This window comes from Malaclemys terrapin, chromosome 2 (assembly GCF_027887155.1).
Source record: "Malaclemys terrapin pileata isolate rMalTer1 chromosome 2, rMalTer1.hap1, whole genome shotgun sequence".
Classification (NCBI taxonomy): domain Eukaryota; kingdom Metazoa; phylum Chordata; order Testudines; family Emydidae; genus Malaclemys; species Malaclemys terrapin.
The window spans coordinates 199,312,705-199,340,274 of record NC_071506.1 but is presented as its reverse complement, the minus strand read 5'-3'; the positions used below and the strand labels follow the sequence as shown (position 1 = coordinate 199,340,274).

Sequence of the window (27,570 nt, the reverse complement as noted above, 5' to 3'; positions counted from 1 at the left end):
AAAGGTGTTTAAAAGTGTTTTATTGTAACAGATGCTTGAGAGACTGGGAATCACAGTCTGGTCCCTGGTTCTCCCATTGCTCTGGGAGAGAGGTAACCGACATGAGCTCTGTACCTGCTGCTGATTACTTCTCCATTCTCGCCAGTTCTGCTCTGGCTGGTGCACTGGGAGGGGTAGAGCCAAAGCTCTGCCCAGTTGTAAGAGAACCAGAGTAGTAGCCCTACAGAGGCTGCTCTCCCCTCCATAAGCTGCCACAAGTGATGTGGAGAGCCAATGCAGGGAAGTAAGGAAGTTCCATATGCTCTTGCTTCCTTGCATGGGTATGCTGGGTGACTTACAAAGCACTTTCAGTTATAATCACCCCAGGTTTCAATAAGGGTTTCTTTATGCAAACGAATAGTTCGTGGCAAGCTGGGCTGTGAATCTGTCCTGCAGTAACCTGCTGCAGACTAACTTTTTGTGTTGGACAAATCCTCAAAAACATCCACCTTTCAGGTTGAGATGTTCCATGTTTATTCTCAACTTGAAGGTCAGTTTCAGCAAATTTGAACTAAATCAATTAGGCCACTTTTTAATTCAGTGAAGATTTTGAAAGAACACATGCACACACACAAACAAAAGCACATATTTCCTAATTCTAGCAACCTCTATTTGAGACAGAACTATTTAAAACACACACACACACCCTTGGCCTGGGTAAAGTGGATTGAGCCTTTGCTCAATATTACTAATATTGGACCAAAGTCTTTGCTGATGTAAATAGTACACTTATGGGGTTTCACCCATTGGCTCCAGCAGAGAATTTGGTCCACTATTTCTAGTTTAGTAATATGATTTTGTAAGGGATATCACTGTATTTATCCATGGAAGAGAATTTGAATAAACTTGATTTGTACCAATGAGATCTCTTACTAGTATTTGTAGTTGGATGAATGACTCTCTTTAGTAGGGATTTCCCATAAGCAACTAAAGGGATGCAAGCAATCTGCATCAGAAATTAATTGTATGTATTTTATGGGAAAAAGGTTGGAGTCTTAGTTATATAAAACAACTAGTGTACTTTAGATAGCCATGAATACATGAGTACAAATTCCCCCCGCTCTCTCTAAGAGAAAAGTAGCAACAGAGAGCCCTTTTAGTATTTTATTTCTTAGGGGACTGCCAGGAAGCTTTTTGAATGTTCTGTCTGTTTTTAACACCTGATATTTGAAGCTGTAACCAGGGCATTGAGTTCAAACACAACTTGAACTATTTTCAAAGGTTTATCCAGCCTTACAACATAACAGTCATTGCTCCAAAAACTCTTTCAGTAAACCAGTCTATCTTTTTCCCAATTAGGGCAAGATCCTGAACAGAAAAGGATGCTGTCCTATTTGCACTGAAAGTGAGTAAGTTCCTTCTTCACATTTTAAAAATTTTCTTTTATTCTATCAGGAAAAAGTTATAGTCAAAACGTGTTCGCATTTCATCTCCCTCTTTTTTGATGGAGGCATAAACAGGCGCTTTTAGCAGGGGACAGAGTTAGTATAATATCTCCCATAAATTAAAAATAAAATATCTGTCAAAGAGAATTTTTAATCTTCCAAATACCACTTTTTGTGTGTGTCAAATTAGAGGAAACATTTCTCACTATGCAGTATAAATTATAGTTTGCCTGTGAAATTTGCAAATGTTATTTGATTCATTCTGGCTACAGTCATCCAAGTTAAGGTAGTGATCTGAAGAAAGACGAAGCATAATCAGATTTCATGCTCCAGGTCCTTAGTGCTGATTTGTGGGAGTCAGAAAAGGTTTGCAAAGGTCAAACAGGAAGTCTGTGGCAGAGATAGGGAATACAATGGAACACAGGCCTCTTGATATAATTCTGTGCCTTAGCCATAGCATCATCCTTTCCCTCCCATAGCCCTATTATCAAAGTATTTAAACATTTGCTTAAGTTCATCCCTATTCAGCAAAGCACTTAAGCCCATGCTTAATTTAAAGGTTGGCACATGCTTAAGTGCTTTACTGAATAGGGATACACTGCTGAATCAGGATCTTAATACTTTATAACAGAGCAGTCCGAAAACTAAAAATAATTCCTATGGAAAATGTCTGTTTTTTGTCTAATTTTTTTTACTTTTTGAAATTTGCCAATCAGCTGTAATTTATAATCATTTATGTTGGCTGCTATCAAATTATACAGAAGATGTACATTAAGTCATTACTTCTTCCATTATGCATCTCAAATAAACTGAAGCACTCTTAACATATTGCTATTAGACATGTTTAGAGCAATTGTATAAACACCATTCAGCCCTAGTAAAGGAAGTTATGGTTGAATTGGTGTCGTGAAAATATCCTGTATTAATAAATTAATCCAACACATCTCTTACCGTAAGTCCAGTTCTCAGTACTCCAAGCCTAGAATGAGTGACATTGATCACAGAAATATGTGACATAGACTCAGAATGAGAGACAGAAAAGAGGAGCAGATGGAAGGATCTTGAAATGAAGCAGAATTTGTTTTAACAGATATACATTTTCTGTGTACTCAGTTTCAGAGGCACTGAAACTTTCAGAGACCTAGGTTCAAATATGATCTTTTACAAGTGCCATGAATTTGGTGACTTGAGTCTTGCCTCTAGTGGTCACCTTGTCAATTACAAAATCACAGCATGGGCAGCATTGACGTGATAGGCAGCTTCTTGTAGAAATTCTTAGGCAATAATTTATAGTAGGGCAACATCAGGATCATTTGAGAGGGAGGTAAATTAAAATCTTAAATGGATGATGCACTATGTAATTCACTGCCATTGAAAGCCTTCCTGAGCTGAACTCAAAGTATTTGCAAATGGACAGTGTGCCCTTCTTCTCGAGATGGATAAAGGGAAGAGGATGATGTCATTTTTTCAGAGCTATTTTCATTGAATTACAAAGTGTTCTGCTCTCCAGGTGCCAGGGGAGTTGTTATTTTTGTTTAAAATAAAAATAATTAAATTAAGATTAAAATGACTTTTGAAGGTTACAAAAGACTCCGTAGTGATTTATGTAAGCAATAACCCTCAAGACAAGTGAAACTAAAGGCCAAGTGCCTTCACCACTGAAGAAGGGTGTGATGCTTATATACCTGCTGTTATTGAAGTACCAGCTGTAGCTCATCAAGTGACACCTTACTTAAGAACAGAGTGAGCCAGACCCTGGGCAAGTATACAGACAGGGGAGTGCTAAAGAAACCATGCCCCTCTTGCATTCTGGGCCTGATTCAACTCCTCCAGAAGTCAGTAACTTCAATGGGCTGTAGATCAGGCCTTTTCTGTGCAGGGGCTCGGGATAACGGCAGTCCCTCCTAGCAACTGTAGATTTCTAGCCAAAACAGACAGAAGGGAGTTATGGCCCCATCCCTCCTGCCCACACTGGCTGGCAGAGCTGCCTGGATTCAGAAATGGGAGCATTTTACACTATCCTAAAAGTTGATGCAGTAGGCACGCTCCTCTGGACCGACTAAAGGGACCGTTCTTCTTGGATCTCCCTTTGGGGTGATGTGTCTCAGCACTGGCCCCAATGCTGAGGGGGAAATATTAAGTACAATGTAGCTTTTATAGAATAATTTTTTTTTAATTAACTTGCGAGTTCCGAACTGGTATACTTAGAATGCAAAATGTCAGAGGTCTTGCAACAGCAGCCTGCTTCTGATAAGATAAGCTGTTGCATTACACACATTACACCTATTAATACACTAGACATTTCTGGCCGTCTAGCAGACATGGCTTCCCAAAGCAAAAACAACATAGGAGGTACAAGAACACACTGTGCTCAGGAGAGCTGAGTACTGATGTGCATAGCCAATTTCTACAAACTGGGTCCAAAACAGTCATTGTTAAAAGACAATTTTTTTTTAAGTTTAAAATGTATTTTGCAAAACAGTTTGTGGCAGAAGGAAAAAGGACCTCATCTCCTAAAGGGATAGTGAGTCCCTTTTGTCTATTGCTGCTGGGATTAACTGTGGTTAGTTTTGGCACATCATTTCCTAAGCTCCATGGCTGGGGTACAGTTATTACTAATTAAACACAGTGGTCAGACCGGTGGAAAATGTCATTTAGTTCAACAGTTTAGTTTATCCTGTTGTAAAAGTGTAATGAAATATGGTCTTTTTGGCCTGCTTTACAAAAAGTGCCACTGACGTCAATTCCATAAATTAGTAAGCCTATGTTATACCAAGGTCATTTTCATATACCCCGCAACCACCACTAAACTACATTCAAATGATATTAATAATCTAGCCTCAACTCAAGACTAAAAGCAAAGAAATTTGGAATTCAGGTTAAATCTCTCATCCTTGCTTAGAAGGACTGACAACACTTGCTAGAGCTGTAGAGGGCATAGGCACTGTGAAAGCTTCCCACCACAGCTCTGTGGATGCGCTTTAATCCTGATCAGTTATCATACCTGCTATCATGACTGAGCCACAACCTCTCTGTACTTCAATTTACGCGTTGTACCTGCCATAATTTAGTGTTGTGTGGTTTCATTAATTAAGATTTTTAAAGGCACTCTGAGATCTTCAAATGAAAAGTGCTATATACGTCTACTAGTATCACTGATTAGTATTCCAGTTATAGGCCTTTTCTGGCAGAATGTGCCAGTCATGCCAAATCACTCTGTGATTTTGTAATTGACAAGTGATCACTATAGGCAAGAGTGAGGTCAACAAATTCTTGATACTTGTGACATGACATATATTGGAATCCAAGTCTCTGATAGTAACAACTGGTACCTTAATTTACTATAGCTCATTGCTCCCTTTTATAGTAATCACTTTTTAAAAAACTCCTCTCATGGAAGTATATATCAACAAAATAGACTGCAAGGTTAAATACCTAGAAAAACTGCATGTGATTTACCCATACAGACTTTTCAGCTGTCATGGTCTACTGCATGAGTACATAATTAGACAAATCTGAATAGCCATTTTATTTATGAATTAGACCATATCTTCTCCCATGGATTTTTTTTTTTTTTGACAAAACACCTTACAATGTGCATTATATCAAGCTGTACAATGGGGCAATTATGATGAAAGTATTATATGGAGTAGCATTTTTAAATTAAAAAAATATGAAATTCTGTTGTGCATGTGCCGTTAATAATTTGCCCCTTTTAATTTAGGGCTTAGTTTACCATTTGGCCTAATTACATTCAAAGTTTCATTTTGGTTTTAAAAAGCTCAGTCCTTTTAGAGTTATAGATGTACAAATAAATCACCTTAACCGGTAAACTTCTATTTTTCCCCTCTCTCTCTTTACTTAGAAAATGTCCAAACCAGTTTCCTCAGAGCTCACTCCAGTGACTAAATAATAATTTATTTAGGGTATCTGCTCTGCACTGCATGAGCTCTTGCTTTATGAATTGCCAAATTTAAGCCAGTCTGCTGGGAACTGGAACTATCTAGGTCACAGGCAAATTTTTAGATCTTTTAGGTTGGTGGAGACTGAGTATATTTTATGAGATGCACACAAAGGCCAAGATTTTCAACAGAAGAAGCCTAATGGTAGGCTCCTAAGTCCATGTTTAGGCTGCTAAATAAGTGATCTTATTTTTAAAAGTGCCAACCACCCAGCAGATCTCACTGAACTCAGCAGTTTGGAAAATAAGGTCACTTATTTAGGAGTCAAAATGTGGGCTTAGTATGGGATTTTCAAAGGACCCCAAGAGAATTAGGGATGCAACTGGGAGATAATCACCTAACTCTGTTCTGCCCTTTTGAAAATCCCTGACTTTCTGAAAATCTTGGTCAAAGTCTTTAAGAGGTGAGGACAGAATGTGTGTGCATGTAAACACAGGGGAGTGTGCTAGCTCCTTTAGAGGTCCAGTTGTTGGTACATCCACTGAGTGACTTCAATATTGCTGAAGAGGGCTGCTCATACACTGTTAACTAGAGAACCACTGCTTCCACTAGGTCTCATGGGGGGTATCTTTGTGGGGGAAAGAACATAAACAATCTGTGATTGAAACCCTTCTGGGTGAGGAGGAGGGAGAAGCAAGCTACAAATGGTGGCTGAAACCCTTTTTGTGTCCTTTGTCCTTTACAATCCTGTTACACTCTGTATTTAAGCTTCCTTTTCAGGCCAACAGTCCTCCTTGTTGGCTAGTGTTTGAGGTATCTCTCACACACTCATGCAAACTGTTGATTTTTTTAAAACACATTTCTAACAAAACTTTCAGAAATACTTTATACAAAGGCACTGTAGTATCAGATAATTTAGACTATTCCTAGGTAACTCTCTTTTTAAATTTCAGTTCTTAAAGTAAACAACATTTGCATCAGACACTGAATTGTCCAGCTCAGAATATATTCTTTTTTTTATTGTAAGTGCGCTGCACCGAGTTGATATATGATATGACACAATGTAACATAACATAAAACAACATTACTCTGCATAACACGTTAGAAATTAAAAATAAATATTTCTTTTGGATCCTGTCAGTACTAACAATTTAGCTGGCAAATATCTAAATGATGTTTGTTCTCTGTGTCTTGATTCTTAACCATGTCTGTCTTAGCTGAAGAAAAAAAAGACACCAGGTAATAATATGTAAAATAACCCCATATTCTTGGCCTCCAGAAACACAGACAAAAAACAGTTCTTTTCATTGAAATTTTCACCATGGTTTGGGCTATTTCTTCATTTTCTTAGAAGTTCCCTGCCCACATGAATAGAAATAATATCTAATTTCTTAAAACAAATAAGGAAATAAATTTTATGCAAATAATTGTATTGGTACACAGGAAAATGAAGACAAAATGTGAATAGAATACTTACCAGTAGCATCAGAACCTGATGCTATAATTCTTTAAATGGGTAACCATCACTTGAAATCAATAGAACTAGTCATCAGTAAAATAAGACTCCTGTGAGGTGAATAGTATTATCCTTATCCTTTTCAGATGAGGAAACTGAGGCACACAGAGGTTGGTGCACACATTTTCAAAAATACCCCTTAATTTATTTATTTTTAGTGTTCATTTGGTAATTCGTAAGGCATGATTTTCAGAGGTGCCGAGTCTCTACAGTTCTCATTGACTTCAGCTGGTGTTGGAGGTGCTCTTGTCTTTGGAAAAAGTCAGACCCAAGGGGTCCTCAGCTGGGCATCCAAACATAAAAAAGTGTGACCTAAGTGGCTCACCTACGATGGTAGAGGAAGGACGGATGTATGGCATAGCTCCCAGATCCCAATTCTATGTCTTATCCACAAGACCATGCTTCCTTCCATCTTTGTAGGTTTGTATTAGTCCATTTTAGACCCAAGAGGCTGAAGTAACCAGTTGGATCGTTGATTTGGGCACAGGCACAGATTTGATTGCAGAATCAGGGCCTTTGGTTGCTGGAACTGAATTTTTTAAAATAATCTAACATAGTTCTTCCCCCCCCCCCATTCATTTCTTTTCTATGTTTCATTCAGCTTGAGTGGTGGAATTAGACTGGTTTGTTTGTCTTTTGTTTCTAGCTAGTTTCACAAATGTTGATGTTTATTTTCCCAACCCTGAAAAGAATGTTTAAATTGAAAAAATAGAAAGCAACAAGCTTGTCATTCAATTTTTTAAAAATGTATTATTATTATTAATTGCCTTCCACTTCCACCTAACTATAAACTTTTAGGCGTATAAGGGTGGGCTGTGTCTCTTAAGTTCTTATCAACTTCTGCTTTTCAAACTTCAATTGGTCTTGATGATGCTTTTGTTTCTCACTCACCTGCAGAGCCTGGAGTTTGCACTGTATTTGGAGACCCCCACTACAACACTTTCGATGGAAGGACATTTAACTTTCAGGGAACATGTCAGTACGTTTTGACGAAAGACTGCTCCTCCTCTGCCTCGCCCTTCCAGGTGCTGGTGAAAAACGATGCCCGTCGGACCCGTTCTTTCTCCTGGACAAAATCTGTGGATCTTGTGTTGGGCAGAAACACTATCAGCCTCCAGCAGCACCTCACAGTGAAATGGAATGGGACCCGGATATCACTGCCTTGCGAGACTCCTCAGTTTCAGATTGACTTGGATGGTTACTTGCTGAAAGTGACAACCAAAGCAGGTGGGGCTTGCTCTAAATCAGAAACATTGGAAGAAGCATAAAAGATGTTAATATGGTGGTGTCTGCCCTGTATCTAGTGAAATCTCCAAATGCAACAATTTCAGAATTGCAAACATGAAGAAACAATAATTCAGTGGCAATAATCATGTGCATTTTGTGCTTACAGAGAGCTTTATGCTTGAGGATCTTAAAGAACTCTATCAATATTAATTAATTCAACCTTACAACATCCCTTTGAGGCATGCAAGAACAGAGATTCATCTGCAAATTACAATTTGTTTGCAGAATCTCTTTTCAGAATGTGTTACTTTCTGCAAACAGAAAACCTGTCCATGGACAGTCCATGTATGTAAATGCATATACGATTTTCACTTCCAGTGACTTTTAAATGGTCTGCCTATGGTCACCATGTGACGTGCTGTAACACTGAACAATAGGAAGCTGATTCTCAAACAGGACTTCATGTTTTCAGTGACAGCAAAAAATTGTGCCCCATGTTAGTGTTTATATAATCACAATTCCACACCTGCAGTGAATTGCCAGACAAAGACTGAATGAGTTTCATATGCAAAATTGTGGACAAAATTCACTGGGCATACCAAATTATGCCCACCAAAATGGAGGCTCCAGTTTGAAAACCAGGCCCTGGCTTGCTGTATTACCTCAGCTACTTGCAGGGTTCTTTCTTTATCTGAATGAGAGCGTATCTGTGTGGAACTATGATTCAGGCTTTTGATCTCCTTTGTGTTGTTAGACCCAGAAGTGGGAACAAATGGGAACAGTCAGAATATCTGGTAACTTTTGTGAAGGAATAAGGAAGTGAGAGAACAGACACCCAGGTCTGCTGAATCCTAGCAAATATGTTAATTGTCGAAATGTTAGACCATTGGGCATACAGCTGTTTTGATAAACTGATCTGAGACTGTAGAACTCCAGCATAGATAAACACAGGGTGGAAGTTAAGAAATTTCTCATTAGCACGTGTCAGGTAGGTAGCGGTCCTGGAAAATTTCACTTATACAGTGGAGTACTGTTTCAGTGAGAATAATAATTACGGTTAATTCAATTAAATGCCATGTGAAAGCAGTGAAACCAATCCCGCCTATAAAGTGATACAGTCACAGACATGAGGCATAGTGATACCCATTAGCTAGCATGATTATTTTACATGTACCATAGCATCCACTACTGAGATAAAAATTGAGATAACTATTCACATATCTACTGGAAATGTAACCCTGCATAATGTGGATCCCAGCTATGGGCTTGTTCCTCAAAATGGCAAGGCAGATTTTTTTTGCCTGTCTGTAAAATGCTCACAAGATGACCATTACTCAAAAGTCCTCATTTAAAGCATCTTGAGGGTTTCTTTTGCAGTCAGCTGAACACTGAATTCTAGTGATGTGGAATTCATTAGCCAACCACAGCCCAGAGAGAGGTTCTGAATCAAAGACGACTGGCAGCTAATCCTGCTGCTGTTCCATTTGCTGTTGACATAAGGCCAATAAACAAGTGCACACATCTTTGTCCCTGTGGTGGAAGATGTAGTGCAAATATGGCATATGACAACGTCCCGAATAGTATGTAATTGCTGCAAATTATAGGCCAAATAATTCTTCCCTTTAATGGAGGAGGATCAGATTTCACTGAACACACCACTAAGGGCCAATGCCTCTTTGCCTGGGCAAACAATGTCTGAAAAGCAACAGAACTACCTGGCTCCTCTGCACAGTGGCAGAACTTGCTACAGAGAGGCTGTGCAGGGAGAAGAAATGTGTTGCACACAGGAAGCAGCGATTCTGGTGCCATGCTCCCTGATGGTGCAAATAGTTGGTCAAGTGTATTGTTGTGGATTTGTGGTTTTGTAGAGACTTTGTCTAAAATCCCCATGTTGGAAACAGAAGGGAGCACGGCTGATATTATGCGGGAATTCTTCATTCTACCATCAGGATGGGGGAGTATTCTGTCTGCACAAAACCTGCACAGATCCTCTGCACAAATCCCATTTGCTGAGGTTTTGTGTACAAGTATTTGGACCTAAACCCTGAGAGCAGGATCTTGGCTGCCAGATCTTGAGGATGCCTTAACTGTGAAAAATCCTGCAGAACAATTGATGTGGGCCTCCAGCATGTGAGACTCAGTGTGGGACATGCATAAATGAACAATGAATTTTTTAAAATTCAGTATATTGTGCCAAGTTAAGCTGAGTAACAAGTTGGTTTAGCATCCCCCTAAAAAGGGAAAACTGGAAAACCCTAAAAAGTAACTCAAAAAATGTTCCTATTCTGCACATCCCCAGATGGGACAGATGCTGCATCCTTTGGCTTCAAACCCTGCCAATTATTTACATCCTGACTCCCATCCAAGAGAATGGGAAACTCATCTATTCAGTGGGGGGAAAAAATAGGCACCAAGTAACACTTTCAAACAGTTTCTTTCTGCCAAAGAGACCATTTCAAACATTGTTCCATAGAATAATCCCCTTTATTAGTTGGTTTATTTAAACAAACTAATTTTTCCACATATGCACAAATAAAAAGATACACATTATACAGTGTGATCAGACAAGAATGAAAATATCATGTATATTACAGTATTAGCTAATGTCCTAATATAAACACGATTCCTCCTTCTCCAAAAGCAGAAAAGGCTCCATTAGAGAGAGAAATCTTTATTTTGTTCATCAAAACCAAAGAAGCATCACTGAATGACTCTGAAAAATAATGAATCTAAAAATGTAGCATTATACAGTAACAAAATGTTCACTAAGATCTGAAAATTAAATCAGGATATAGTGTAATTAAACTATATGCAGTTTTAGAAAAATCCTGTTTTACTAGTGTGACAGTTGCTATCTTGGTCAACACTGGGAATTGAACCAGGAACTGATGCATTTAGAGTACAAATGTCTACAGCTTGAGTTAAAGAGCCAGAATTTATAGTGGGAGACTGTAACCAACATCTTCTCTGGATGGGGCTCAGAGAGAGGGGGACATGAACACACACTAACTAGCTCTTTAAAGTATTGTAAAGCAGTGGTCTTCAACCTTTTTATGCCCAAGGTAACTTTTTGAAGTTAAGGGCAATCCAGGATCTACCCTGCCCCTTCCCTGAGGCTCTGCCCCTTCCCCAAAGCCCCGCCCCACTTACTCCATCTCCCCCTCTCTCCGTCGCTCACTGTTCCCCACCCTCACTCACTTTCACCGGGCTGGGGCAGAGGGTTGAGGTTCGGGAGGGGGTGCAGGCTCTGGGCTGGGGCCAAGGGATTCGCAGTGTGGGAGGGGACTCTGGGCTGAGCCTGGGGCAGGGGGTTGGGGTGCAGGAGGGGGGGTGAGGGGTGCAAGCTCTGAGAGGGAGTTTGGGTGCAGGAGGGGGCTCCGGGCTGGGGCAGAGTGTTGGGGGGCAGGACGGGATACAGGGTGCTGGCTCTGGGAGAGGGGTCAGGGCTGGGCAGGGGGTTGGGGGAGGAGGCGGTATGGGATGCTGGATCTGGGAGGGGGCTCAGTGCTGGGGCTTGGGGTGCAGGAGAGGGTCCGGGAGGGGGCTCAGGGCTGGGAGTTGGAGTGTGGCCTCCCGCCGATCAGCACTTACCTCTGGCAGCTCCTGTTAGGTGGCGTAGCGTGGCTGCTGCTAAGACAGGCTCCCTGCCTACCCTGGCCCCACGCCGTTCCCAGAATGGGCCAATGTGCCCCTGTGGCCCCTGGGGGCGTGGCTGGCACATGGCTCCATGCACTTCCCCTCTCTGAAAGCACTGCTCCCACGGCTCCCATTGGCCAAAGCTACCCGTTAGCGGTCAATGGGAGCTGCAGGGGTGGTGCTTGCAGGCAGGAGCAGCGCGCGGAGGGAGACCCCTGCCCCTCCACTCCCGGGGCCACGCTGGCCGCTTCTGGGAGCGGCATGGGGCTGGGGCAGGCAGGGAGACTGTCTTAGCGGCAGTTTTGCTGTACCACCGGAGATCGAGATTGACTGGGATATCCTCTAGGATCGACCCATCAATCACGATCGACCGGTTGGTGACAACTGTTGTAAAGGATACAGGCACATTTTGAATAGTTTATTTAGGGCTGGACTGCACAAGCCTTATTAATGCTGGTAATCATGAATAGTTCCACTGAAGTCAATGAATCACTTTTTAGAAATCAAATTGCTGATAGAAAATAAATATGGAATGCCTGAAAACACCAAGTTTAGACCCCCATTTTCCAGAATTCAAGTGCTCACCAACATGAGTAAGGGCTGTGTAATCTAATCCTTACTGAATCAACATTAATCCTGAACTAGTTGGGTGCGGGCCATTCTCCCTTCCTGTCCCTTTGTGACTCCACTTCAGGTCAGCAGCCTCATGAAGCTCATTAAGGGAATGAGTTGAGCATAAACTCTTAAAGTAGAGTTATGTTCTAAACCAAGATGAACTAGAACTTAAGAAACCATACTGTAGAAACAATCTGTGTGGGAAGGAATATTGTGCAGGTACTTGCAAAACCTTGCTTGCTAACTGTCTCCCAAAACAGTTGTTGCTTACATGTCTCAAACCAGGATGTGGCCAAGGCAACATATGCCAATGACAAAGCACCTCTTCTGCAGCCATTGTTCTGACCATAATCACCATTTAACCACATCCAGTTTTATTTGAGGACTGTGCACATTGGAATTGTAGTGTGAGACAATGAGAACTTTTTACAGAAGAAACTGTGCCAATTTTGAATGGAGTGATTAGTTCTTTTAATTAGTTGTATACATAAACATAGGGGGTATACAGATGGGATTATGGATGACAGGATTGGGCGTAATGAAATCCAGGTTGTCTTCTGGTCTCTGCCACTAACGTCTTGTGTGAATTTGACAAAGTCATTTATTCTCTCTCATGTTTCATTTCCAATAAAATTGGGGTAATGATACTTACTTTCCTCAAAGGGATGTTGGGAGGAGAAATTAATGTTGGTTGAGTGCTATGTTCTGCTTTCATGGAAATATGCTACATAAGTGTAAAGTATGATTATCAGGTGATAGTGGCTATAAGTTTTAAAATAAAGGTTAACAGTTTCTGGAGGGAGTTGAACCTTAGTAGCTCCCAATGTTCTTTTTTTTTAAATCCAAAATAATAACAAAATGGTGGGGATTTATTATACTTTCTCATAGAAAACAATTTAAAATTCAATGTCCCGAAAGTGCAAAATCTTAATTTAAAGAAAGTGTTGTCAGATACAGACTGTAGCAACCCATCTGAATCCCAGGTATTGGGTGAGTGTTCGGTCCCTCTCCTGCTTTCAACTGGGTTGGTAATTTATGAAGATGAGTTGGGTCAAGGATTGGTAATGGGCTTACAGAGCCCTTAACCCCTTTCAGTTAAGCATTTTGAATCCATTTCAGGTTGGTACTGTCTGAACATTGTTACCCGTCGGACATATCTTTATTGACCTGCGTGAGATGAATTGTTGGTCTCAGACTAGATGTCCATATCCAAAAGAGTTATCAGTTTGCAACATGAAAATAGAGGGCAGGGATTGAATGCTCTTTTAGAGCAAGTGGCTTCTCCAAAACTCATTGGTGATGTGCTATGCTGTAGGCAAAGTTTGTCCAGCTGCTGCCTGCACTGTACCTTTTTCTACATAATGGGTGAAATCCTGGCTCCATTGAAATCACGGGAGTTTTGCCATTGACTTCAATAGGGTCAGGATTTCACTTAGAGTACTTCTGTTTCATCTCCAGATCTGTCAATCAAGCACCTTCCACCAGAAAAACAAGCATATCCAGATCCACCTAACAGTTATAATTCCTTGTAATCGTCTCTGAGCTAAGTAATGTTGCACTTACTGTAGAGAAGGCCCTTACTGAGGCATGTATAGATTTTATGAAGGAAACCAAATGTTTTTACTTAAGTTCCCATAAAAACTCATTTATAAACACAAATAGCTGTTAATTATTAACCTTTTCCCCTCTTCTTCCTCTCTGAAATAGGCTTGGAAATCTCCTGGGACGGAGACAGCTTTGTCGAAGTCATGGCTGCACCACATCTGAAAGGCAAACTCTGTGGCTTGTGTGGCAACTATAATGGGCACAAGAGAGATGACCTGGTAGGAGGTGACGGGAATTTTAAGTTTGATGTGGATGACTTTGCTGAGTCCTGGCGTGTGGAGTCGAATGAGTTCTGCAGTCGCCCACAGAAGAAACCTGTGCCTGAACTGTGCCAAGGAACAGTGAGGGTAAAACTTCGGGCCCACCGGGAATGCCAGAAACTCAAGGCTTGGGAGTTTCAGAATTGTCACTCAACGGTGGATTATACTACATTCTATCGGTAAGTGCAGCCAGCCGAGGAGTGAGGGGGGAAATGATGGAGAGCTGTTGTGTGGGAATGGGGTGATGCAAATCTGCACTTAATTGGCCTTGATTCAGGAAAGTACTTAAGAAAGTGCTAACTCTAAGCAGGTTCTTAACTCCAATTGACTTCAACAGGACTCAAGCACATGCTGAACAGCTTTCTTGAATCAGGTCCTAGAACTGGAAATAGGAACGGAAAAGGCAACAGAGCAGCTACAATTGAAAAAGAAAGCTTTATAATTGCCAGATTAGAAGAATACTGTTTGAAACGCCCACAGAAGAGAGTAGGGGTAAATGCAAGGCCACAGACTGTATTGCTGGAGTCAGTTGTAAAACTCTGTTGACTTTGATGGGACCAAGATTTAGTTCACAGTGCTCCCATGTTTCCCATGGGCTTTTTAAAACTGATTTTGTTTAAGACAGTTGTACCATAATTTCCTGACTGACAAAATGTGTGTGTTTTAGAGCTTAAAAGGATACAGTAAATAGAATGAGCCTGGTCTGTCTGTTTCACCCTGGGAGCAAAGAAAAAGGGAAGACAACCAAGATACTTGGCTCGAGCAATTTATCTAAACCTTTTTATCATTAAAACGCCCCTGGCCTAAACCACCGAGAGATTATTTCTGGTCTTTAATTGTCGTGAGTTCATCTGCCCCTCTCCCAGTAAATAAAATCCTATTTTCTTTAGATTGCCTGACATAAAAGATAAAAGCAAACTGGGTCAGAATTGCATGATTGTGGATGGAACTGACTAACTTCATAGTTGCAGCTTTTTGTACTTGAGAACATCTGCTGAACTACTGGGCTCATTTATAATGGCTTTTTAAAATTACTGTATTTCCCTTATGAACTGCCTTTCTTCCTCTTCTGCGAGGAGACTGAAAGCCTTTTATCTACTCTAACGGAGTATGGCTGGGTGCTGGGGAATGCTAGAAAATTCAGCATATCCTGGTTTCCAGGCTATGTCTGTCTGGGTCCTCAGTCTACTGCCTGGCTCGTAAGATAGGGAGATAATGTAAGAATGAGGGAGGTCCTATCTATAACTTTTATAATGTTTAATTTTGGTGGAGGTGGTGGTGGTGGGAACAACAGAGAGTATTAGAGATGTTAACACACACAATAGAAGTGTTGAATGTATTTTGAAAATATTCCTACCTCACTTTTGCCATTATTTAAAGGTAAGTGTTGAAAATGAAAATAGAGAACAGGCACAGAAAGTTTAAACTAGATTTTCTCTTTCATTTCACATTTAGTTTTTTTCTCTTTCCTTTAAAGTGGCTTGTGATTAATTTATTGCAATGCACTCTCTGACACCATGAAAGAAAATGATTTATATCTTGGCAAAGGCAGCCAGGAAAGATCTTTGAATCCTCACACAAAATACCATGGTGGATTTCCTTTTCTTGCTTTAGAAAATAATATTGTGTCAGATCTGGAAACACAATGAAAGTTTGCTTGATTTAATTATATGTCTTCTGTAGAAAGGGCTATCTTACATAGAGCTGTGTGGGAACTGGAATTTCTATCTTATGGAAAATTTCACATTTCTGAAAAAAAAAATTCATTCCTATTTGAAATGAAAAGTTGGATATATGAATTTTTCCACAGTATGGACAGTTTAAAAAATTCTGGTTTGGGGTCAGGCAGCCCAGTGAGCCCAGGTTAGTTTCCATTGGCAAGCTCCTGCAGAAAGTTTCAATTCAGTCTAGTTTGCGTTTTTCTGATAGAAAAGTGTTTTGTCAGCAAATTTTCTACCAGCTCAAGTTACACAGTTTAAAAGACTCTAATTTGGAATGAGCATCAAATTCTTCTGGAGTTTGTTCCCTGAAACTTTGCATTCATATTTTCAGACTTTGGAGTGACTTAGATACAGCTATGAGAATCAAAAGCAAAATGCCTAATGACATTCAGTACAGACATTACCTGTTATTAGTACCAAGTGAAAAGTTTGCTGTGAACAATTTTATTAAGTGAATTTGGCCCTTTTACATATTGGCAAAATGTCCACAACCTGACAGTGACTTTTGCAAATTTGTTCATTATTTGAAAAATGTTTGACAAATGTTTTGCAAACAAATTTTAGCCCATGGATTTCTCATGAACTAAGAGGATTCCCTTGAGTGTTCAAATTTGTAAAATAAAATAAAAAATTGGTATTTTGTTATGCGATTAGTTCCATAAGTCAAATAATTTTGTTTTTTTACCTGACCCACACTACAAGATGGCCATGTGAGCCTTTTCCACATAAATCTTTACCCTTCTTGAAAATTTATGGTATTTCAATTTTCCATGAACATTCTGCTAAACAAAAGATTATTGGTAAATGAACATTCACATAAATCAAATTATAAAGGTGTGTAAATACCACCAAAACAGTTTGATTCAGAATTAACAAAAATATTCACATGATTCTATCCTCAACACCTGTCAACAGAATTTCATTGTACAGTTTTATTCAGATTTTTCCACTTGTGCATTTTTAAAGAGAAACAAAGTTTGCTGGTGGAATATAAATGTACCTGAAGTAAAATGGATAGGTGCCCATGTGTCTGCTTGTTTCTTTCCATCCAGCTGTCTTTTCAACTGAGTAGCTTGAACGGATGGATTTGCATATCATTGCCTTCTTTCTTCTCTATCATCATACATTACATAACTTCTCTGGTTGTAATATCATGTTCACAAATGTTAACCTTTCTTGGTCATTCTCATCTACATTATTAACACTGCTTCATTTTCAGAAAGTTGCTCTTTAGCTGACCCGCTGTTAATAAGAATTCTCAAAAATAAACTCAGCAGGAACATTTCAAATTAGGGTGTGATTTCTTCAAATACCAAAAAAGGCACTGAAAAGCATATTGCAAATGTTTATCTGACACTGTGTTACTGAAAAGATTTCTCTGATGACATCTCAAGTTCAATTTAAGATTCCTTTTTTTATAGCTGTAGCTTATGCTATTGTTAGCTATCCAAAAAACATACTCAAGCTATTTGTTTGAATATGGGATGAGGAACCACTAACTCCTGAGTTCTGATCCTCATCTTTATACACCCTTGGTGTCCCATGGGAAGTCACTGAGCATTTCTGCCTCATTCCCACTTTATTAGGGTATTGTGGGGATTTAGGTTTATTTGTAAAGTTTGCTGAAGATTAAAAGATCAATATAAGCATAAAGTGTTAGAATTTTTGAAAGGTCCAAAATGTAATCTAACTTTTCCTTTAATACATTGATTTGCAATAATCCTGTAATTCTTTGTTTTGAAACAAAAATGTTTTATGGGCTCTTTGTTGTGGTGGTTTTGAAGCAGTGCTAGCAGTTCACTGCTTGTGAGCAACACTGTAAATATCAAGGCTATTTGTCAAGGTTTGAGCACCACAGAGTAAAATTCATTTAAGTAGGGAAACAATTTCAAATTTCCAAGAGATTATGGTAAAGATTGAGTGGAGAAAAGAATTTTTAAATGATAGAAAACACCTTTGTCATCCTAATCTATTTAACTGGATATTTGTAAGTGTCCTGGGTTAACTCTTTACATGCAAAGTCAAAATGGAACTACACTGACTTAGGCACAGATTTTTAGATATATATACGATCTGTGCATGCAAACAAGCAATGCACGCTGTTTGCATCTACAGCTACTGTCATTGTAAGCATGCATGCATGCCATGAGTGCAGGGGACTGGACTTGATGCCTCTCGAGGTCCCTGCCAGTCCTGCGATTCTATGATTGTGTACTCAAGTGACCTGTTAGATAGTATATAACAGTTAGGGCAGGGGCAGGCAAACTTTTTGGCCTGAGGGCCACATCGGGTTTCCAAAATTGTATGGAGGGCTGCTTAGCAGAGGCTGTGCCTCCCCATACAGCCAGGCGTGCCCCGGCCCCGCCCCCAGCTGACCCTTCCTGCTTCTCGCCCCCTGACAGCCCCCCTGGGACTCCTGCTCCATCCAACCCCCCCATTCCCTATCCCCTGACAGCCCCCGGAACCCCTGACCCTGACTGCCCCCCGCTGCCCCATCCAACCCCTCCTCTCATTCCTAACTGCCCCCCCCCCGGACCTCTGCCCCATCCAACCACCCCTTCTCCCTGACCGCCCCCGGAACCCCTGCCCCTGACTGCCCCCTGGAACCCCCATCCCCGCCCTCTGACTGCCCCGACCCCTGTCCACACCTCCGCCCCCTGCCACTACAGCTGCGCCGCCCAGAGCACCAGGACAGGCAGCTGCGCAGCCTGGCTGGAGCCAGCCATGCCACCGCGCAGCACAGAGCACTGGGTCAGGCCCCGGCTCTGCAGCTGCGTTGCCCCAGGAGCTCACAGCTCTGCTGCCCAGAGCATTGCTTCGGCGGCGGAGCAAGCTGAGGCTGCAGGGCAGGGGGAACAGCAGGGCAGGGTTCAGGGGTAGCCTCCCGGGGCAGGAGCTCAGGGGCTGGGCTGGAGGGTCCCGCAGTCTGGATGTGGCCCGCGGGCCATAGTTTGCCCACCTCTGAGTTAGTGGCTATGGTAGCATGCAAGAATTATGAAAGCGTGCATTACTAAATATCTGGGCTTTAATGTGCAATCAAACCTTTCACTTCAGGTTATACAAATTGTACTAACAAGCTTTTTAGGGTTTTTTTTTAAAAAGACGTAATATTGTAATTTAATCATAGGCTAGAGCATACAAATTGATTACAGTACTTATTATTATCTCTTGTGTAAAAGAAATTGCCATAAGACTAAAACCTGAATTTTTTTTTTTTACCTTGAATCTCTATTTTTAATCATATCCAGTCTGGTCTAGAAAAGCAGTAGTTGATTAACAACATGGTAATTGGCCTCATTTGATTCAATCAGTTAATCAAATACATTCAGTAACTGCCAATTTATTTAATTATAACCCTTCTCATAAACATTCAAACTGACTGTGCTGATATTACTCAATCTTAACTCTAATTAGATGATTTCCTTCAATGCAGTTAATTTTGCAGACTTTGCTGTTATTCTAAGAATTCCCATGTAACAAGAGAGAAGATTGTTCAGAATTAGAACATAAATTATAGGCATAATTTTCATCTTCTTATGCTATATGGGCACTCCAGTGATTAGCCTACAAAAAGTGCATAAGCCCTTGCATTATTACAACCAATGATGAGTTTTTTTGACATTACGTGGTAGCGGATTGTGGTTTCGGAGCAAAAGGTCCTAAATTCTAGACTCACAGTTGACTATGAAGTTCTATATCTAACGACTGAAATCTGTGAGGCCAAGGAATTGATGCTGTATGCTCATACAGTGGGACTGTGCACAGGAAAATCCTGTTGGAAGAGTGACTATAAACAAGGCAGTATCAGGAATTAAAGGATTGGGAAGAACTGGTGTCCTGATAGCTCAGTGAGTACTACTGGTACTTGGTAAATCTGACCAAAATTTTACATAATACCCAAAGTACTGCCTCTGAAAAGTGGTACATCTAAAATGGATGTTGCAAAGTTTGCCATCTAGGACATTCTGACATGATGCTGCAGTTCTTGGGAGGAGAGCGTTTCCAAGATCATGGAGTCTACCTGTTTATCAAAGCAAATGCTCATAGTTGTCTCAGGCTCTTTGATCTCCCATACACTTGAAGCTAGCCACTGTATTACAGCTACACTGCAGTCGTGAGTCTCCAAGGGGGCTCTTGCTATGGGTCTAAAAATAGCAGTGTAGACGTTTGGGTTCAGGCTGGAGCCTGGGCTCTGAAATCTGGTCTGGAGGGTCTCAGTGCCTGGGCTCCAGCCTGAGCCCACACTACTATTTTGAGCCCCATAGCATAAGCCACAAGAGCCGAAGTCAGTTGACCTGGGCTATGAGAGTCACTAGTATGGGGATTTTTTCAAATGTATTTATTTAATTATTTGCAGTGTAGACATACCCTTGGGCCTTCCCTATGTTGCTCATTAAGCGCTTGATAGTCAGTTTGATTTAAAACAGAGTCTATATTTCTGTAAAGAATTCTACTGATTTGCAGTGATTCTTTGCAGACTGATATTGGTGAAATGTGTAAAGGAATAAATCTGACTGTGTAGGCATTTGAAGAGCTGGTGTGCACAACCCTTCTAGGAATTCTGTGCTTCAGAGTAATTTTTTTCTGGTGACTATTCAGCTTGACCATCTTCTCTAATTTGTGATTGAATATGAATTCAGATCACTTTCAAAACCACTCAAATGCCATCTGTTATGGTCTGGCTGCATATTGGCAAATATCATATTGTCTTATTTATACAGTATATAGGCCTGAGGTACCATGGCATACAGTGCTTGCGGTGGGCTAATAATGCATGGGGAGGGGGGAAATGCAAACTTTATGGGATCAGATGCATTTAATAAATTCCAACAGCAAGCATCACATTCACACACCGAGATGCTGCTAATGAAGCATATTACAGATATACTTTATTACATGTATATCAAACCCAGAAATCACCACTGTTGTAAGCATCCTCCTTGCAGCATTTTTCATTTAATTTGACATAGCCAAGAATGAGTACAACCTGCCAGCAATACTGTTTAGATTAAAGGATTAGAAGTTTGGACTTGGACAAATAGGCTGAGTGGGCAGGGAAGATAAATCAACCTGAGTTGAGATCAATTATCCACAGATCAGGACTCCCCTTCATCTTTTCCCCATACTCCTCCCCTGGTGGGGTATTATTCCTTGTACTGAGTCCCACACACTTGTATCTGTTTAGAAAAATACCTCAGTAATCTTGGGCTAGAAAACACTCTTCTCTTTGGTTATTACAGCTGTAAAACATTGAAGTAGTGCCAGAGGGTTCGCAGATGTCTCCCTTCCTGCTGAGGTATTGGGAGTGGGGTGGTTAGAGGCAGGGGGCTGGAGGTAAGGGGGTGAGAACTTCAGAATCTGTCAGACTATGGTGTTGGACAAACACCATTCACCTGGGACTGTTCATGGCTCTCTTCCAGTCTGAAAAATGCATGCTTCTCTGATGACCCACTCTGAGCTTCCCTATTTGGAAAGATTTTTTTTTAAGTAAAAGATTTTATAGGAAAACCAGATGAAACCACATACTATTCTGCGATTAAAATCCAGAGAATCTTCCCTTGCATGTCCGGAATGATTTTGCTTTGCTTACTCTAATTACATAATGGGGATCATACCTGATACGATGCTCAGACATTAAATGAGATGTTGTTTTCTAATAGGTTGTGAGTGTAATCTGAGGCGTTCTCTTTCCACTGGTTATTTCCAGTAATTATGTGCGCGGATTGTATGTGATTATTGCAAAAGACCACTTATATCCAGTAAAACTTCACTGGCTTTTGGTTTGTTACCTATTCAATGAAATTCAAGTCAGGTGTTTCATAATAAAGTGATGTCTCACTGGCCTCCAGTGTCTGACAGATGTGAGGATTTATATGTGGATGTGTAAGGTCAATTTGAATAAGATAAAATTGATCCTGATGGTGGGTGAGGGACGACATCTACAGGAATAACCTGGGGCCATGACTGCACTTTCTGTTGCCAGAGTGTTTCCCACTATGATTTGTAGTCTTGGAGTTATACTGGTGGTACTACTATTTTTGGGTGGCCTGGTGACAGTGGTCAAAAACAGTGATTTTTTTTCTTCTACACTTGGCTTGGAACCTGCGGGGAAAAAGCTGGCACATTTTAGTCAATGGGAATTTTGCTATTGATTTCAGTGAGGCCAAGACTTCACCTTGTGCCTGTTCCTCTCCTATACAGACTTTGTTACACTCATCCATGGCGTGTTAGCCCCAAGTCTAGCTTTCGACAATTTGCTGTACCGTGGGCAATCTTTAAAAAGATCCAACTGGTACAGAAGTGGATAGAATGCTGCACTGGGACTCAAGAGACCTTGGTTCAATTTCTGGCTTTAAAACTGGCCTGCTGGGTGACTTGGGGAATTCACTTCCTTGCGCTGGGCCTCAGTTTTCTCCAATTGTAAAATGGTAGGGTTACCATACGTCCGGATTTTCCCGGACATGTCCGGCTTTTGGGGGCTCAAATCCCCGTCCAGGGGGAAATCCCCAAAAGCCGGACATGTCCGGGAAAATCGGGAGGGAGGGAGGGCTCGGTGGTGCTCGGCCGGGGCCTCTTTGGCTGGGGTTGGCGGTGCGGGGCCGGGAGCCGGTCTGGGGTCGCGGGGCCGGGGGGCCGGGCCGGGATCCGGTCCGGGGCCGGGATCCGGTCCGGGCCCGCGGGGCCGGGGGGCCGGCCGGTCCGGGGTCACGGGGAGCCGGGGGGCCGGTCCGGGAGCCGGTCTGGGCCCGCGGGGCCGGGGGGCCGGCCGGTCCGGGGTCACGGGGCCGGGGAGCCGGGGGGCCGGTCCGGGAGCCGGTCCGGTCCGGCACCCCAGGGCCCCAGCCAACCCAGGCTGGAGCCGCCGGGGGGCCAGCCTGGGCCGCGCCTCCTCCCCCCACACTCCCCCTTACCTGCTTCAGGCTTCCCGCGAATCAAATGTTCGCGGGAAGCAGGGCAGGGGGCGGAGACTTTGGGGAGGGGGCGGAGTTGGGGCGGGGCTGGGGCCGGGGCCGGGGCCCCATGGAGTGTCCTCCATTTGGAGGCACAAAATATGGTAACCCTAAAAATGGGGATAATGATACTGACCTTTTTTTGTAAAGTGCTTTGCGATCTACTGATGAAAGGGGCTATATAAGAGCTGGGTATTATTTATTTATTTGATTTATGTATTTATTTATTATCTCTTGAGTGGAGTGAGCCTCTGTGAACATACCTCTAGGGCCCCGTGCTGCGCCCAGATACTTCTTTCTTTCTGTGTGCAGTTTGAGGTGTGGCTTTGTACATCGTAACCCTTATGTGACCTGGTACCCAGTTATCTGAGCAATTGCCTCTTCAACTATTGTGTATCCAACTTGGTTCTTCAGTCTGAACATCTGGTTCCTGAGAGCAAGGTGCTCACAGTGGAAAATTTGCACTTCTCTACCTTGCTCCCTAAGGTGGTCTTCCAAAGCCTAATTGATGGGCTTTTAAATGCCCTAGAAGCATTACTGCTACCAATATATTAACAGGGAGCTCCCCCCTCTTGATTTTTCTCACTAAGGCTCTGATCCAGCAAAACCCTTATGTCGCTTCAAGCAGATGAGTGACCCCAAGGATGGATGAAACACCAATTGGCATACAAACTTTATGTAAAGTACATTTACTAGAAATATTTATTTCTGATAAATTTCCTTGGTGTCCTGGTAGAATAGCGCAATATCCAACTTGTATAACTAGATAGCATGCAGGTGTGGGGAGAACCTTGTAGGAGATCTTTGGGATAATCTCTGAAAAATGTATTTTTAAAAAAACCCTGCTAATTAGTTCAATTTGATCTGTGAAAGGTGGATCCTTTCCCAAGGCAAAAGTATTTGCTGTTCAGAAGTATTGTTGCTAGCTGCAGGGATAAATATCATGGCTGATTGGGATAATTTAGTACTGTCTGGAAAGGGGGTGAGCATCATCAGAGGCAGTGAAAATCACCCCAAGTCTCCCTTAAATGTTTTAGCAGTCTTTTAGCTACAGCTGCTAGAAACCCCAGGTCTCGGGCTCATTTTTAATTAACCTCTGTGACATTTCTGCAGCAGGGAATTTTTTTAATTTTATTTTTGTGTGTTTAAAATTTAATTTGAGACCTTTCTGTGGTGCTTTCTTGGGGCATCTGGAACAGGCAAGCCACTGTGTTTTACCCTTCTGCCTCAGCAAGAGAGAGCTTTGCTGGAACCTAAACTGTGTGTCAGCTCCCTGCCACACCATTCTGTCTGCCTCACAGGCAAACTCCTCAAGACTCTGCCAGTCATAACCTTGCTTTTGGGGTAACATTCAATGAACCCCAGTTCCCGAACCCCTGGAAGAGCATTCCTCTGCAGTATCCACCCCCTATCACTGGGCGCTCATAGAAATTACCAAGTCCACTGCCTCCGAAGAGAGAGTGCACACACCAGCCTGTTAGTCTAGCTGAGGACCCACTTTAATACTGAGATGATTTGGGGTCAAACCAAAAATAAGTTTATTAATAAAGAACAGAGATGTAAGTGAGGATAATAGAAACAGAAAATGGTTACAAATAAACCAAAAATAATACATACTTTTTAGTGTCTAAAATTTAACAGATTACAACCCTGGTCTCAGGCAATTTCTCACTTAGTCAGTTTTCGGCATCCTCAGCCCACATAGGTTGGGGGATCCACCTTTCACAGATTCCAAAAGTGCTTTGTCCCTTAAGTGATGGATGCCAAAATGGCTTTTTGCTTTTCTTTAAATTTCCCAAAACTCAAAGTTTTGTCCCCAGGGTAAGGATGACCCCTGGCTATTCATCTCTTCCTGTTCACACACGTGTAAATGGGGCTTCCATAATGCTTAATTTACATTCGACACAGGGAGATAACTACCTTCCTCCTGCCTGGGAGAAAACCTGTTTCTGCCTTTGTTTGGTCACAGACTTTAAAGCATAATTTCACTGGGTATCCATAATTTCATATATAGTGCTTATAAATGCATTTCACAATGATATTAATCACCCGTGTGTCATCCCATTTCATAAGACCTTACTCCAGTGGTTTTCAGCCTGCGGTCCACAGTCCACTCGGGGTCCACAGTCTATGTCTAAGTTTTCAAAAGGGGTTCACACCTCCATTCGAAATTTTTTAGGGGTCTGAAAATGAAAAAAGATTGAAAACCACTGCCTTACTCGATACACTTGTATAGTACAATCATATTGTATACAATCAGTTGATTCAATTATTCTCTGAGGTTCAGACCCACTGTTCTTCCATGAGGTGCCTGTACCCTGTTTGTCACACTATATTTTAAGTTGAAAACCCTGTTGATTATAAATCTAGGGATGCTGAGGTGATGAGCACCATGCATAAATCAGTAAATAAAAAACCATAGGGTTCACCGTACCAAATGTTAGCACATCAAGTCCACTATCCTTTCTCTGGCAGAGGCCAATATCTGGTGCTAGAAAGGTGAAGCCCATCCAAAATGTAGCTGACCAACTGTGTGGTGGCATACATCGGAGAGAAAATCCATTTCACGCCTCTGAAATGATCAGTTTACATCTCAAAGCATGAAATTTTATTACCTTTCCCTTAACATGCATAACTGCAAAACCACTATATTTTAGCCCCTATTTAAAACCAATGCATTGAGCAGCTACAAAATAAACTCCCAAAAGGAGTAGGGAAAAGGCATACAGGAAATAAGGATATATAGAGGTAAGGTTCTTATGCTTGTCTATCTAAAGTACTTATCACCGTGATCTCTAATCCTTGATAATATAATGTGTAGCATACTCATACATTAAATGCTGAGTCCTGCTCGCACCCAAATGGAATGGGAGGGTTTTGCAGTGAAGAAGGATACATCACCTTCTGCACTTGCCGCTCGTTAATTTAACAAGTTTCTAGCATGGTGGCTGTGCATATCTGAGAACAGGGCTGATATTTGAGGTCTTGATATGGAGCAATTGAGACTATTTAAGCATCCTCCTGCCTCCCATTTAGCTCAGTTTAAATTAAATATGTTGGGGAATGTGAAAATGTTGAGAAGGGAGTTGAAGCTGTACATGCTCTTGCATTCCTGTGTACTCCTACAGCTAATGTTCCGTTTATATAATATTTCTGAAGCATAAAAGCTAAAACAAATCCAGCATGTGAAAATTAATATCAAGTCATTTCTCATATGGCCAGCCCAGAGACAGCTGTTGTAAGTGGTAAGGTATTCAGACAGCTGATATTTGTACATCATCTCTCAAGTGAGGTATGCAGTTTACAGAGATAGTGAGTGTTTAGGTGAGGTGCTGTATGTGTATATCAAGAGTAGAAGATGGTGGAACAGAGTGGGTACGTTGGCAGTGAAGAAAAAGTTTACAAAGTTCATTTCCTAAGTGATCATACTTATCACCTTAGATTTTTAGACTGTTGTGCAAATACTAATTTATCAAGTCTCGGCATACACCCATTTTAAAGTTGGGGAAATTGAGAATGAGAGCCTAATACCGCTTCCACCCTCTCCCTCTCCCCCCCACTCCCTCCGTGGAAGTCAAGAGCAGAGCTGAGACTGGAACATACGTGCTCCTAGCTCCCAGCCTGAGGCTTTAGTCCACTAGATGGTCACACCTGTCATTGCACAGCACAGGGTAGTGCTATTTCCATTGAGAAAATCAGAGTCCCAAACAGCCACACTGCTAACCACCTTCACCCACAGAAATGCCCTTTATGGAGTAGGTAAGTGCTTATCACACCCACAGCAAGATGGATTCTCTTCCATCTGGAGGAACCTGAATTCTTTCTAAATCCTTTGGCACAGAACATTGGTTTTACTGATGTAGTAGTAATAGGATTCTCAGGACCTGAGTCAAATGCTCTATTTAATGTTTAATTAAAGTTGTTTTTATCTCATGGTCATTTGAACAGAGAAAACCAATTTCATGTGTTTTATGGCTTTTATTTAAGAGCATAAACAATGATAAGGCTAAATAATTTATTACACTTTTCTAAAACACTAAAGGAATATGAAAATCAGATTGAGGTTATAACGTAAATGGAATTAATCAAATAAAAAAATTAACAATAGTACATTTTAAAATTGCTTAACTAGTATGAAACCAAATTGAAACCAATAATTGATAATATCATTGCATGAGCCCAGTCAATAATCATTTAACCAAAACCAATATAATACTAATGATTAAATGGCTTACTTAGTCTTTCTATCTCTATGCGGTTTACTTAGCAGCTTTCCTGGTGGAAAGAATGGGTTACGGTTAGACTCTTTACATACCTAGGGTGACCTCTAGTGATCTGTGGTAAGATTTGCTTTGAACCTAGGTTTACTGATGTCCACTGGTACTATGAGGCTTACCCTTTCTTAAGGCCTGAGAGACCTCATGATCACAGTAAGAAATTACAGAACTGTCACCCTGCCTGGGGAACTACGTGAAAGGTTATTTTGCTCTATCAAAGCTCAAAGCCAAGCTGCTTCAAAAGCTACTTGTTAAATCCCACAAACAGAAACTTATTAAAAATACATCAGCCCACTATTGTAAACTTGGAGTGATGCAGCGGCAAATCAAGCCCATGGTACTTCATACTTGGTTTGTCTTCTGATTCTTCTCTTACTTACAGCCTACACTGATCTCCAGACTTGCAGTCTTGGCCAATAAGAGAGATCCATAATCAT

The 27,570-nt window shown here is 41.4% G+C and overlaps 1 protein-coding gene and 1 long non-coding RNA gene across 3 annotated transcripts in view; one reads left to right on the top strand and one right to left on the bottom strand.

Annotated features, from left to right (window-relative positions):
• Nucleotides 1–27,570, top strand: part of BMPER (BMP binding endothelial regulator) — a 222,130-nt gene that overhangs the window by 134,623 nt on the left and 59,937 nt on the right. For both annotated transcript variants that reach the window (XM_054020642.1, XM_054020643.1), the window contains 3 exons: nucleotides 1,339–1,384; nucleotides 7,740–8,069; nucleotides 14,028–14,364. In XM_054020642.1, coding sequence (XP_053876617.1) covers nucleotides 1,339–1,384; nucleotides 7,740–8,069; nucleotides 14,028–14,364 — 713 coding nt within the window. The remainder of the gene's footprint in view (nucleotides 1–1,338; nucleotides 1,385–7,739; nucleotides 8,070–14,027; nucleotides 14,365–27,570) is intronic.
• The window catches only part of LOC128832926 (uncharacterized), a 28,714-nt gene continuing 9,147 nt past the window's right edge, over nucleotides 8,004–27,570 (bottom strand). The window contains exons 2-3 of the long non-coding RNA XR_008444084.1: nucleotides 24,937–25,039; nucleotides 8,004–8,081 (exon numbers count right to left, since the gene is read on the bottom strand). This is a non-coding gene — a long non-coding RNA (uncharacterized LOC128832926). The remainder of the gene's footprint in view (nucleotides 8,082–24,936; nucleotides 25,040–27,570) is intronic.